Below are 15,173 nucleotides of genomic sequence, written 5' to 3'. Positions count from 1 at the left end.
CCATTTTTGTGTTTTCTTTTTGAAAAATATTTACACATGTACAGAATAAGTAGGATGGATTTGGTTGAAACATAGATGTATATTATATTTGATATGAAAAGACAAAGCCTTAATCAAAAGAACATAGCATTGTCTAACTTCTTGCATGTGTACAATAAAAGCACAACGTTATTCTGTTGGTGAAGATTGGTGAAGTACTATTAGTATACAGAATTCTCAATAAATATTGTAAAATGAAATGTGACAACAAGGCCCAATCCACTCCAATTCAGGTTTTATTCGCATGTTTACATGTTTTGAATCCAAGCGATTCAGCATCAGAGCAACAATCGGATTACTTGGATTTGACTGTGTTGTCGTCACTCTGGGAATTTCATACGTATAAGTACTAAAACCAGGAGAGAAATTAAAACGAGGCAATTAAGTAGGAATCATTCCATGTTGATATGAATTTTAGACTGTACATCATTATCAATTGATTGATTGATTGATTGATTGATTGATGGAATTTTAGTCTACATTACTATGTTGTCTCACAGACAATCTATAATGTTCAGTTGCCGTGCGGTTGTATTGTAACCATGCACTCAATACTAAAGTACATAGTAAATTGTTCATTTGGGTTTCAGCATAGCCAAGGCATTTTAATCCAAATCCACTATGTCGTGCAAAGGATACTCAGTTCAATCAGAAAATATTATTTCAACATGAAAAATACATTCTGTTAATATTGAATGTAGTCGTAACATGACATAATCAAATAAATGTTTAATACAGTTGGCATCAAAGCAACGTTTATGGTATGTTCATTTACAGGAGGTAACGCTAACAGAAAATAACACTTTTCTCACTCTCGTGAGAGTAGGACAAGATATGCAGTTCTGCCTATGGTTTTGTTATTTATTGCCTTTCTTACTTCAAAATGTAATTGAAAACTAGTCTGTTCAAGTCTTGTTCACCTATGCCTTTGATTATTTGGTAAAATGTTTAAGGATCTGGTTAAATAAGATTATTTTTCGGTTTTCCAATCATCAAAATATAAAGGAAACACAATTGGGAAGGGAGACAACTCTGCCAGTCTTTTAAAGTCCTAAACCCAATCTAGATATATAATCTCTTAACGATAACTGTTATTTTATCCTTGGCTGAGACTGAGTTAGTATAAATCCCTGAAATGATAATGTAATATTTCATTATCTTAATTACAGTATTATCATAATGTTGTGCAAGATAACAAGAATAATATACTTACATTTCTTGATATGCTTATTGGAAAAAAAAAAAATTGTATGTTCTGAAGGTCATTTGACCAAAATTTGTTATCAAGCAGTGAACAGATAACACATTATCTTTACAGTTTCTAGATAAAAAAAAGTTCCACTAATTTAACTGTTTTAAAATTAAATGTTTAACATTGTTTTGACTTGACAACATAGCTCTGTACAATTTCACAGCTTCAAAGTCATTAGTGGTTAATGAATAGTACAGACACTGGTGTTCAAGTGTTCCTATTATTTCCTGTAGAAAACTGTTATTACTAGCACACAGAAAAACAAGGTTTGAGAACTAATTCAACAGAACAACACATTCACTTCAGCTTCTCTACCTTATTAGCAAATTCCACTTCATGCAAAATAGTTACCTAAAGTTCATTCTAAACTGTTAAAATTTTGGTAAGAAAGTACAGAAAGGTCAGAGGCAATTAAAAGTTTTATACTATAAGACAACATAGTTCTCTGTATGTACATTTATCTAAGTCAGTATTTCCCATTATCCATGAATGAGGATACAAGACACCCCAAACTGGTGGAATTCGAGACTTGTACCCCCAGTTTACAAGCACTCTCCTATTAGGTACATTCTTAGGGGTAAACTGTGCCCCTAGTTTCAAAAGACAATAGGAAACTCTGCTAAGCACTGTAGTTATAACTTTTTAACTTATTTCTGTATAATCACTTTTATAAAACTAATCTTTGTCTACTTGTGTTTTTTGAGAAGTCAGATGTGGAAATTATTATGAAAAGATAGCACATTAAGTGGAGAGTTTATGTATGGAAACATATGATAATTCTGCTGATAGACTTGTCAGTGAACCATTTCCAAAATTTTGTCCCATTACTAAAAGATGCTGTATTTTACGCGTAATAATTTGCACTGGTATACAGGCTGCAGAGCCAATTTTTAGCAGTTTTCTACATATTAACTACACTGGAATAAAAGCTGTAACCTTTTTTATGATATGTTAATCATTTGAACAAAGTTTGTTGATATAACAGAAAACGGAGGACAATTTATCAAGATCATCAGTTAAACTTTTATTAAGTTTGCAAATTATTTATGCACAAGTAATCCTTTTATATCATTGATGTTTCTAAAAAAATATCTTTGATCATTCAAAACACATAAAATACAAAGTATTGAACTTGTTTGGCTTGTGGCCTTCAAAGATTTCTACCCTTAGATATGGGGCCTGACGTTATGTATGGTTTGCGAAACAATCTCTGCATTGGTGTCTGTACTGTTAAATATTAATGTAGGTCCTTGCATGTTGACAAAGTTTTATAGTTCCATATTATTTCTTCTTCTAAGTTACATGTGCATGAAGCCATTCATATCGTAAACAAGCATGGCGGTCTAGAATTTGACCTTTCACCCGATGACATATTGACCCCAGGGTACGAAAGCTATTGTAAACTTTCCCCATGCCTTCTTGTAATTGCTGTGAAGTAACTTCGAAAGTCAAGAACATCTTATTGCGATTCACATTAAAAAGTATGATTATATCGCAATTTTGAAATCATACTCTGTGCTATTACAAGTGACAATTCTACGTGATCCATTTTAGTCACAAACACATGGTGTGCAAGTACTCTTAAAAACACTTCTGAATCTGGTACTGGTATATATATATTTTTTTTCATTTTGCATATTTTTTTTGTCTACATATAAGCCACATGCCCAATTCATGAGGAAAAAAGTTGTGGTTCAACATTCGGAAATACGGTATATGGTTGTGATTTCTTAAAATATGAATGAGTCCTTAGAATATGAATTAGTCTCAAAGGAAAAGCAGGAGATCAGTACTTAGATATCTGAGTCCAAAAAATTACTGATAGTAATATAGAGCATTAAAAAGTGCATTTTGAAATTAAAATAAAAACTCAAAAATATAAAATAAATAAAACACTTAAAAATGATTTCAAGTTGTAAAATCACACCACAAATTTTCTACAGTTGTAAAATGTCAAACAAACTTTGTTTTTATATCTTATGGATTATACATTGTAAAAGGTTGAATAGTACAAAGACTTCTGTGTTGCATGTTGCTTCTTTGCACTTACAAAAACAATTCATGTGTAATGTAAGAGATGGATTTTAACTTGTACCTGTAAAATTTTACATATTTACTAGACAGACAGAAAATTTTCTGTGTTATGTAATAGATGGATTTTAACTTGTACCTGTAAAATTTTACATATTTACTAGACAGACAGAAAATTTTCTGAATGTATTCAAGAAAATTGTTGAATTTTGCAGCTTAAGTAGAATTCAACATCTTATGTAACTTTTCAAAACAAAAATTGTTATAACGTGTAAAGTTGAAGTATTTAAAATAGAGTGCACCCTAGATTCATAATCCTGTTTATATCTTAGAGTACTAATAATGCTACTTAGCTATGAAACCTTATCTGTTTTATCTGTAATAAAATTAAATGTTAAATCACTTGTGTATTAAAGTTCACTTCACTTGATGGCCAGCTCTCTTCCTCCTTCCGGTCAAGTCTGCTAGATTAGACAGACATGCATCTTGTCAGTGATATTTGGGACATTTGTGTCCTGGACTCGTGATTTTTCTGTGGACACATTATATTTCTTTGTAACTGGACTGATGAAGATTTTGGAACTGGTGCTTTTGATTTATCAGAACAGAATCTTACATAAATTACAGCTGTTGATCAGGTCATGAGCTCACTATACTGATCAATATAGGGGAGAGTTACAGTGGAAGGCATGTGTTTTATTAAGAAGTCCTTATTTTAATTTTAGTTTTAAGTAATTTGAAAAAAAAAAAGTTTCTATACCTTAAGGGACATAACTCTTGCTATTTGTGATGGCTATTTAGAATTGAACAAGAGAAGAAGGGAGGTAACTGTGTCACATTTAGAGATATATTTGCAAGGAGGTAACTGAGGAGTGATAACTCATTTTGTAAAATTGAAGTTGACCAGGACAGATGAAGAACAGACATGTATAATTATTTCATTACATATTTCAATACTGGGCTAGAAAATTGTACAGTCTGAATGTTACATTTTATATTCAATGATAAATTAGAATTATAAAAGCTTTATTTTATTACTACAACATAGATTTATTTAAAATTACACCAAAAAATGACTTAAACATCTAAAAATATTTTTTATAGTTCAGTGGTGAACACAAAACATTCACACACTGTCATCAAGACAACAAACCTATAATATATATACAGTTCAGTGATAGACATAAAACTTTCACTCACTGTCATCATGAAACCATGTCTACAATATGTCTACAGTGTCATCTGTGAGTAATATTAGCACTAAAACTAAAACCTTGTACAATGTAATTTTGTGTCTGTAATTGTTAAGTGTTTGTAGTGGCACAGCTGATGTTCTAGTCCCTACAGTCTGTCAGTTTGTGGAAGTGGTTGTGTCTATATAAATTGGTTGAGTATGCATGCTGCTGTTTGGGACCCACAGAGGTGAACTGCGGTTATTGTGCTTTTTATCCAGGTACAGTGGTGTACAACATTGTAAATAATGGATTTGCAGGGCACTGGGATCTGCTGTAAATTGTAGACTTACAGGGCACTGGGACCTACTGTAAATTGTAGACATACAGGGCACTGGGACTTGCTGTAAAGTGTAGACTTACAGGGCACTGGGACCTACTGTAAATTGTAGACTTACAGGGCACTGGGACTTGCTGTAAAGTGTAGACTTACAGGGCACTGGGACTTGCTGTAAAGTGTAGACTTACAGGGCACTGGGACCTGCTGTAAAGTGTTGACTTACAGGGCACTGGGACCTGCTGTAAAGTGTAGACTTACAGGGCACTGGGACCTGCTGTAAAGTGTAGACTTACAGGGCACTGGGACTTGCTGTAAAGTGTAGACTTACAGGGCACTGAGACCTGCTGTAAAGTGTTGACTTACAGGGCACTGAGACCTTCTGTAAAGTGGTGACTTACAGGGCACTGAGGCTTGCTGTGAAGTGTGGTACATTACCACAATCAGTGTACTATATTACATTATTATATAACACTTTTGCAGCTGAGAACAGGCTGTTTTCTCAAGAAGTGTTAAGAATCAAGAAGTGTTATTTATCCCAATAAAGAATTACTCATGAAAATATGACTTCATTACAGATCCCTGCTATGTAAGCATATGTACAAACCGTGGTAAACTCTATGTTGAAACATCACTGCTTATGTGCCTTCACAGACAATACCTTACTTTAAGTTATTTTAAAATTTATAAAAATACGTGTTTATATAGACAAGAATGAGTACTGTGGGCTTTTTAAAGATTTGTTTTAGAAAGTTTATGAGATTTCCCAAAATTTGTGGCATATATGTGATGAAATAATTAAGATTTCTAAAGTCGTCAGGAACACAGGTATCAGGTACACAGAAGTGTTAGCATTTCTACCCGTGATATATTTCAGCGATATGTTTCATAGTATTGTAAGTGTTTGAGGATATTGATTAAAGGCTGCATTTAATTCTTGTAATATGGTAACATATGGTAACAATATAGGGTCTTGACTTTTAATGTGAAAGCAACATGTGACAGTTTAAGACAGTATCTTCTGTGTCAGTACTCCAGTATCTTCTATGTCAGTACTCAATATCTACTATGTCAGTACTCAGTATCTTCTATGTCAGTACTCCAGTATCTTCTATGTCAGTACTCCAGTATTTTCTATGTCAGTACTCAGTATCTTCTATGTCAGTACTCCAGTATCTTCTATGTCAGTACTCCAGTATTTTCTATGTCAGTACTCGGTATCTTCTATGTCAGTACTCAGTATCTTCTATTTCAGTACTCCAGTATCTTCTATGTCAGTACTTCAGTATTTTCTATGTCAGTACTTCAGTATTTTCTATGTCAGTACTCCAGTATCTTCTATGTCAGTACTCCAATATTTTCTATGTCAGTACTCCAATATTTTCAATGTCATTACTTCAGTATTTTCTTTGTCAGTACTCAGTATCTTCTATGTCAGTACTCCAGTATCTGTCAGTACTCCAGTATTTTCTATGTCAGTACTCCAGTATTTTCTATGTCAGTACTCCAATATTTTCTATGTCAGTACTTCAGTATTTTAATATTTTCTATGTTAGTACTCAGTATCTTCTATGTCAGTACTCCAGTATTTTCTATGTCAGTACTCCAATATTTTCTATGTCAGTACTCCAATATTTTCTATGTTAGTACTCAGTATCTTCTATGTCAGTACTCCAGTATCTGTCAGTACTCCAATATTTTCTATGTCAGTATATTCCTTTAAGTGTTGATATACCCTTGTATATTCTGTGACGGCACTGAAGTATCTACTGTGGTGTTACTGCTGTGTCATTTGACTCCCCGTTGTATATTCCAATACCTTCAGTGTTAATATACTAGGTATCTGTGTTGGTATACTTGAGCCCATGTTCACCATGTGTCTCCCTTCCTGAAGGCTGGTGTACTTAGGACAGTAGTTATATACACATGATGGGGGATACAGTGATACACTATACACGGGATGTAAACCAGATGTTGACGACTCTTACGCTCACACTGACTCACTGACAGACAAGTCTCCCAACAACTTTCTACAGGGATTTACGCTGCCCTGCCCAAGATTGTCCCCATTGTAGTGACCACAACCTTAGTGTTCTGTATACAGGTGTGTGTGTGTACAGGTGTGTCAGTCATCAACAGGTGTGTTGGAATATATGACTTAGGGACTAGACCCTAGAGGAGGGAAGGAGAGTTCAAGAAGATGGATCAAGCCATTGTGTAATGTGTCTCCTGTGTGTTACAGAAATTATCAGGGCTTAAGCCTTGTTAGATATGCTGGGTCTATTCTGTGTGGAAATATATACTACCAGAGTTTCTAGTAAAATGTGGATCTTTAAAAAGATGTGTTATGTGTGACTTCTAGCAAAACGTGGATCTTTAGAAAGTATTTTTGTTGTAGGTTTTACAGCAAAACTTTTATATGTGTTTGAGAAAAAATCATGAGTTTGATGTGTATATTCCAGGAATATAATTGTGATTTATATAATTATGTATTTACGGTGAGTTTTTGAAAGTGGTTTCAATTCATATACAGGAAGTTAATGATTCGTGACGTCGGTTTTTTTTATCATAACGTGAGAGTATGCCGCTGGGAAAGAAATGGCGGTCCATGGAAGTCCTCAATTTTGGATCCAAGGCCATGGGACCCCTGGAAAGTTTTCTCAACTCGAGAAATAAGTCTGGATCACGGGAAAACTTACGTGCTTCTGGATCTCGGTTTGGTTCTCGGGAAAGCTTGAATCTAGACCATAATCATAATAGACACCAACCATCACAAAGTAGAAGTCTTCGCAGCAGGTGGGTATGGAGAAGAAAAAAAAGGCCTTACACAAAAATTATATGTAGTTATTAAAAATTACATGTATACATGTCTTATTTGTTTGGTCGATCAAATTCCTATTGTTTCAATTAAAATGTAGAAAAAGTATAAGATGCTTCACAACTGCTATTCTATAGTTGAAGCAGATGCTGCATTCCATACATTGCTTTGATAAAAAGCTGATGGTACGATCATGTGTAATACTGGGTTTCCCGTATATCTTAAATTTGTCTGTTTAGCGATGACTGTATGTTGACAGAAGTAGGTCGGTCACTCAATAATTTTAAAATTTAAGAGTAAAAAAAAACTTTTCTATATTTAGGGTATATAAAAAATGAGTTTGCTGTATCCTGCAACTAGCATGGAAGTGATGAATGAAGAGATTATTTAAATGCTACTTCGAAGTGTTGAAAATCTTGCCAATGTTTCATAGATATTCTAGGGATGAAGTAAGGTAGTAAAACAAGCAAGGATCAATCTCATCGTTTGAAAGAATACAAAGATTTTTCAAAATTGTCCAGGAAGTTTTAGTTCTGACCCATGTTCTTTGATGGAGTTTTGAGGATGGACAACTTTTATTAACATCACACATTGTTTTATCCCTAATTAGTCCACTATGGGTAAAATCCAGGGAGACCACAGTCACCACCGCCTCAACTGTCTATGAGAATATTGTCAAACGAGGCTGGTACCTGTGGGACGAGGGGTGGAATATTGTTTTCCTCTCCGTCTGTCCCTGTGTCTGTCACTGCGTCTGTCCATGCGTCTGTCCATGTGAAAGTTTGTCATTGCTCTTTAGTGGCTGTATTCTGTGAAGGATACTCATAAAAAATTCACACAATTATTAGGCATCAAAATATCTTGGACTAATTTGATTTTCAGCATTCTTGGTTCAAGGTCAAAGTCACTTACTATTTTTAGAAAATTTGTAAACCATTACGATGAAATAGCTTGTCGTGGTAGGTGGGGGACATGTACTTTATGAAGCAAGACACAATTTTCTTGTTTTATATATAAATGACATGCATGATACGAAAAAAGACTAGACTTTACATGGACATAAAGATTGATATCATAATTGGTATGAAAATGATGTAATACAGTTTGTAAAAAAGGGGAAAAAATAGACATAAGATTTAACATTATAACAGACTTAATTTACATAGATATATTGAGTAAGTTTACCAGCTACAGTCCATAAATTAGAGGCGAGAGCAATTCATTAAAGGTGAAGATCGTAAATAACATCTCGTCCTCTGACTAACAGGTTCTCGGTTATGTAATTTACAAGAAGCAGGAAATGTGAGAGGATTCGATATTAGCATATATATTATCATAACATTTCATGAATATATTTTGTATATGTCAGTTTGCGGTGTGGTGAACACTACATGCAAGACAAATAGAATTTCAAGTCTCCTCTATTGTAGTATGATTGTAAAGGAAAAGTCAAAGAGATTTGGATTTTTTGTTTTTACGATATCAATGGGTGATTAAAACTTTTAAGATGTATTAATTTGTATGTACAATAATTGAAATTGATGTTCCCCTTCGTATTTTAAAGTTCGGACTACAAAGCTTTCCCCTAAAATTGTATTTAAGTTCGGAAGTCATTGGAAACTGACAGTGCAAATCCAGAATTTTACCAAAGGGGTGTTTTATACCCTTATTTTGGGGTCATGGAAACACTTGCTAAAACATCATATATCATTATATGCTTTTTGTTTTATTATTAAGTTTTAACTTTGGTTTTTTGTCTTTGTTGTTGATATATAGAATCATCAATAACAGTAGAAGTGATAGTAGAACAGTGGAGTGTCTGTAGTATTCACATACATGTAGGATTTGATACATGAATTGGTTTGAAACATATATTATTGTCGTTAATGTCATCCTTTAGTCATAACCACCTGTACTTCCATTTCTTAATACTACAGGTGACTTTAGGATGTGACAACTGGCCTCCGTCAATGTAATAACACGATTGATCGTCAGTGACCCGTGACAACTGGTCTTAAATTTGAATAATTTCCTGTGAAGTATAATGATATTATACATGTACACACCTGTGTAACTTTGCTGATTTTAAACGGTTAAATCTGAGCAATGTAAAATTTGAAGTCATCTTTTATTTCAGTACAATTTGTGTGATGATTACAAAACTATATACATTTGGTAGATGTAAGCAGATTTTTTGTGAGTGGGAACGTTTTCTGTCTACTGCATGCATAACTTGTTGATGTAGGGGTGTTGTACAGTATCAGGTTGCTACAGGTTAATGCTTGGGGACTATTGTAACACAGGAATGTTGTTTTCTGCCTGGAACTGAATCTCCTTACACCCCACTGCTTTTATCTGATGATGAGTTGCCATGGTTACGGTGATGTTGTATTTTGTCATTTATGAGTAAATACATGTATGTACACACGTAACAAGACCACTCGCCAACATCATAGGCAGAACAAAAGTCATTATATAGGAGTTAGAGGCTACGGCACCATCCTTGTCACTCTTAGTAACATTCTTAGAGGGGTCAGAGGTCATCAGTGTATACAATATAGGAAGGGTCAAAGATCATGTTGTACAGTGGTGGGTAGAGTTCAGAGGTCAAGATTATCATCATCAGTGTTTACAATATAGGAGGGTTCAAGGGTCATAAGTGTATTATATAAAATTAGTCAGGGGTCAGGAGAAATCAGAACAGGCCTGTAGTCTCTCCCACTGCAACATTTTGTCAAGATAAAGTTTTGCTGTCTTGTGAACAAAATAAAATTGAAATAGTTACTTTTTAGATTGAAATCATGACATGTGTGAAAAATATATACATTTTCTTTACTTCAACCATTTTGAAAAACTTCGAAAATATGAACTATTGTGAAAAACAACTTTTACAGTATTTCAGTATAGAGTTACTCGAAAGGTCAGGGGTCAAATCTTATGACAGAGATCAGGAGTGAGTTTCATACTGTGCTGAGGTCAAATGACAATTCCTAAGGTCATAAGGACATGTCAGATCTTTCAATTACTGTAGCGTTTCATAGGAAAGTTTGAACTGATAGATCTAAATGAAACAGTTGCTATGAGGTTGATTGGTTAGAGGTTAGTAAACTATGACATGTTATAAACATTGAGGAAGTACTTCATGATGAGTTAGATTTATGTCGCTGTCATACAATATACTCACAAAAGTATTTATGTGTGTCAAGTCTGCGCAAAACTGAAGTGACAGTCAGTTGTATCAGCCATGCTGTAGAGATATTTCATACTTCCTCCAGGGCATTGATTTTGTCAGTGTTTTTTTTCCCGTTGTCGGTTTCCGTTGCATTTTATTAATGATACAGATTTCATCATCTATTTCATTCATGTACAAAAAATTAATTAATGGCTGAAAATTATTTTGATCTCATTTGCCATGTATGTTTAAGAAATACTGGTAGTTATAATTTCCCGTATCATTGGTGTGCAAAATTTGATTCCTTGCTGCTTGTTCGTTGATGCATAAAATGAAATTCATATCTCTCCTTTTGTGTGCAAAATTAAATTAGTATCATTGATTCGCAAAATTTAAGAAAAAAATTTCACTACTATTCAAAATAAATAAGATTGTAAAACCAAATGTTAACTTAAATACTTGTCATTGTGGCTTTATCTCTATATGTACTCAGATATTCAATGGTTGGTTATTCATTATAGCTCAGTAAAGATGGTTATGTACACCTAGAGAAAAAATGGTGAAAGAAAATGACAGCCTCATGGTTACATGTTGGCCAACGGAATGTATTGACTTTTTGGTAGATAGGAACATTTGTAGGAATATAATGTCTTCATTCACACTTAGTTCAACCTACACAATGTTCAATATTTCATCACACAACAGAAAACAGAAATTTCTTCTTTAATAGTAAAGTTGGTGCCAAAAAAAATTTACCACCATAAAAAGGGAGATCACTCTTGAATTATATTTTCGTTCCCTATCATTTAGATAATCTATTTCTACCTAATTTGATTTTAACCTGCTCTATATTTATAAACATGTATGCTCGAAATTAATCATGTTTCTGAATTTTTTTTTTTTTTATGTTTTTTCCTTCCCAAACATTGTGAGTTTGCCTACTTTAAATCATTTTGAATTATGTATTATACAAACTGCCAAACTGATTAACATCGAAAGGCAGGTCATAGTGATACAGAAGGCCTGGTTCTGTCCTGCTGAGACATCAGTGGCTGTAGATATGTATTACGTAAGACCTGGTATGTTTATGTCCTACATTGCTTAAGTGTATATGCATTCCTGAATAGTAGGGCAGTTTACTTAAACATCACTAAACCCACTTCTGTATAGCTACTACCTGCTAATTAGCTGGGATGTTATGGCTAAGAATATGCAAAACTGATTATACAAAGATAATTTGGTGTTTTTATGGAAATTCTTTCAAATTTTTTAAAACATTATACATGGTTCCTGTATAGTACGGAGTCACCTACCCAATCAGTTTTCCCTTGATACTGCAGTTTCTTCCCACATTAAGACTTGTTGCATGCTTCCATCTTGGCCAATAAGAGTGATTGATATAAGCTTAAAGCTTGTTTCACAATTGTTGTAAAATAAATAAATAAATATATATATCAGTATTATTACATGTTTTGTTACATAGTAAAATGTGGAATTCTTGTAAAAGTACATTGTCTGATGAATGGTTCGTTTTCATTTGATTTTTACATAAATGACCATCACACCTGGTAGACCATTTAGTTTGGTCTCCTCAAGCATGAATCATCTTGTTGACTTGTGATATTGCCATAAAGTCTTTGGTGCGGATTTTCATGACAATATTACCAAGATCTAATCAATCTACATCAGTTTAAAGCTTTAATGTAATGTGACCACCCGGTCAAGCCTCACATTGACCAGGATGTATTAAGACACCACAGTGAAACTATGACCAGGTGTACCCAGCTTGTGCTGTTTCATTTGGTGAATAAAGATATCTACTGTACTGTTTAACCTTGGTTTTACGATTAGTCAATCTGTGACTAGTCATTTAAAAAAGCCATACATATCCGCAACCTGTTATAGAAACATATATACTTTGTTGACATGAAGTTTAACTTTCTGTGAATCAGCTTAAATCTTCTCTGATGTCCTGGTTGGTGTTTATGTAACAGTTGTTTACCTGTGAACAGGTTTATTTTCTCACGACTGAGATTGATGGACTGGACTGTCAAAGTTTTATGACCTTCTAATAAGTACTCACAAACCTAACTATTAATTAGCCCTGATGGTGACAATGAGTGGATTCTCTCTGGTATATAATGTCTGATGTTTTGTCAGACGACATCCTGTATAACATTGTTGTTCTTCATTCTGTGGCAAGCATTTAACAAACAGAACGGTGGAGACTTTTGGTTAAGATTGATACAGCATAAAGTCAGTATTAGTAGAGTATGAGATAAGTAGTAGTACAGTATTAAGTCAGTAGTAATATAGTATGAAGTCAGTAGTAATACAGTATAAAGTCTATAGTAATACAGTATAAAGTCTGTAGTAATATAGTATAAAGTCAGTAGTAATACAGTATAAAGTCAGTAGTAATACAGTATAAAGTCAGTAGTAATACAGTATTAAGTCAGTAGTAATACAGTATAAAGTCAGTAGTAATACAGTATAAAGTCAGTAGTAATACAGTATTAAGTCAGTAGTAATACAGTATAAAGTCAGTAGTAATACAGTATTAAGTCAGTAGTAATACAGTATAAAGTCAGTAGTAATACAGTATAAAGTCAGTAGTAGTACAGTATAAAGTCAGTAGTAATACAGTATAAAGTCAGTAGTAATACAGTATAAAGTCAGTAGTAATACAGTATAAAGTCTGTAGTAATACAGTATAAAGTCTATAGTAATACAGTATAAAGTCAGCAGTAATACAGTATAAAGTCAGTAGTAATACAGTATAAAGTCAGCAGTAATATAGTATAAAGTCAGCAGTAATACAGTATAAAGTCAGCAGTAATACAGTATAAAGTCAGTAGTAATACAGTATGAAGTCAGTAGTAATACAGTATAAAGTCAGTAGTAGTACAATATAAAGTCAGTAGTAATACAGTATAAAGTCTGTAGTAATACAGTATAAAGTCAGTAGTAATACAGTATAAAGACAGTAGTAATACAGTATTAAGTCAGTAGTAATACAGTATAAAGTCAGTAGTAATACAGTATAAAGTCAGTAGTAATACAGTATAAAGTCAGTAGTAGTACAGTATAAAGTCAGTAGTAGTACAGTATAAAGTCAGTAGTAATACAGTAGTGAAACCATTCTGATTTGTATTTGATTATAATTTTGAGGAATATATAGTATTCTAAGAACAGTGACTGATGTCCCATCTGCTGATGGATCAAGGAAGTATGTATCATTTTAAAGTTTCTATGTTGTCAAATTTTCATTTATAGAAAATTCATATATGATGCGTTGCATTATTAAACATCAACCAAAATGCCAACATTACCTCAAGTTGGGTCGATGACTATCCTGACCTTTGACCTTAACCTGGCGGATAATGACCTTGACTTGAATTCTAACCTTAGTATTATTAGCATGACCTTTGACCTATATAGATACGGATGAGAGAGTTCCAAGTCTGACTTGTGATTGATACCTAGGAGGTTTAACCAAGCCTGACCTATGACCTTTATATGTATGATTTGACCCTAGGCTGACCTGTGACCTATACCAAGGGGGATGACCCTAACATAACCATAAACATATATGAAAGTCACATGACAGTCAGTTGTTGTTCAGTGTGCTGTGTAAGAAATAGCTAAGGTCACCTGTGATCATGGTAAAGTCTTGTTTGTTAGTTTCTTCAAGGTTGATATAGATATGAAGGATAAGTTAGTTTCCAAGGACATAAAACCATGAAGCATCATGTTTGGTATTGTACTTGTCTTTACACTGGTTTGGAGCCACATTTCAAAAATATGAAATCTACTCTTAAAAAATTCCTTCCCAGTTCACCAATATTTTTCCAAATAAGGGCAAAGTACCTCACCTCAAACCAGTTTGAAAAAAACTGTGGTTACAGTCTATTTTTTTGCCCTACATTTTATAATGTATATATTTACACATCATTAAACTAACAACATTCTATTAATATATTTCTTTTCATCCATCACTGAATCCCACATATCCTTAAGTGAAGACTTAAAAATTTAACATGGATGGCATTATGTGAATTATGCCAAAATATTTTGTCACATGAACACTTCAGCTCTGATTGTTTTCTAGTATATTTGATAAACAAGATCTATGCTAGTATTTACTGACAGTTATAAACATGCTAGCAAGTCAGAGGATAGTTGGGTTTCCCCTGACAGAGAAACAATGACTCATCTATGGGGTGATAAATACACAGGAAAAACAAGATATTTTCTGTGTTAGCCTTATCTGACTGATATGTTAAAAGATATTACACTTATCCATATTAGTTGCTGTTGCATTCATTTGACTATAAATGCCATACCCGGGT

At 33.5% G+C, this 15,173-nt stretch overlaps 1 protein-coding gene across 5 annotated transcripts in view; it reads left to right on the top strand.

The window, feature by feature from the left end:
• Nucleotides 1-15,173, top strand: part of LOC132556597 (rho guanine nucleotide exchange factor 11-like) — a 114,953-nt gene that overhangs the window by 1,840 nt on the left and 97,940 nt on the right. For 4 of the 5 annotated variants that reach the window (XM_060221020.1, XM_060221024.1, XM_060221021.1 and 1 more), the window contains exon 1: nucleotides 6,880-7,627. The exons of the other annotated variant lie outside the window; for it this stretch is intronic. In XM_060221020.1, coding sequence (XP_060077003.1) covers nucleotides 7,413-7,627 — 215 coding nt within the window. In that variant the 5' untranslated portion in view covers nucleotides 6,880-7,412. Of the gene's footprint in view, nucleotides 1-6,879; nucleotides 7,628-15,173 lie in introns of those variants that run through there. 5 annotated transcript variants of the gene reach the window in all.

The sequence above is a fragment of the Ylistrum balloti genome, unplaced genomic scaffold, assembly GCF_031769215.1.
Source record: "Ylistrum balloti isolate Yb309-2 unplaced genomic scaffold, AGI_CSIRO_Ybal_v1 Utg370580, whole genome shotgun sequence".
NCBI classification, from domain to species: domain Eukaryota; kingdom Metazoa; phylum Mollusca; class Bivalvia; order Pectinida; family Pectinidae; genus Ylistrum; species Ylistrum balloti.
This window is presented reverse-complemented; position numbering and strand designations above follow the sequence as displayed.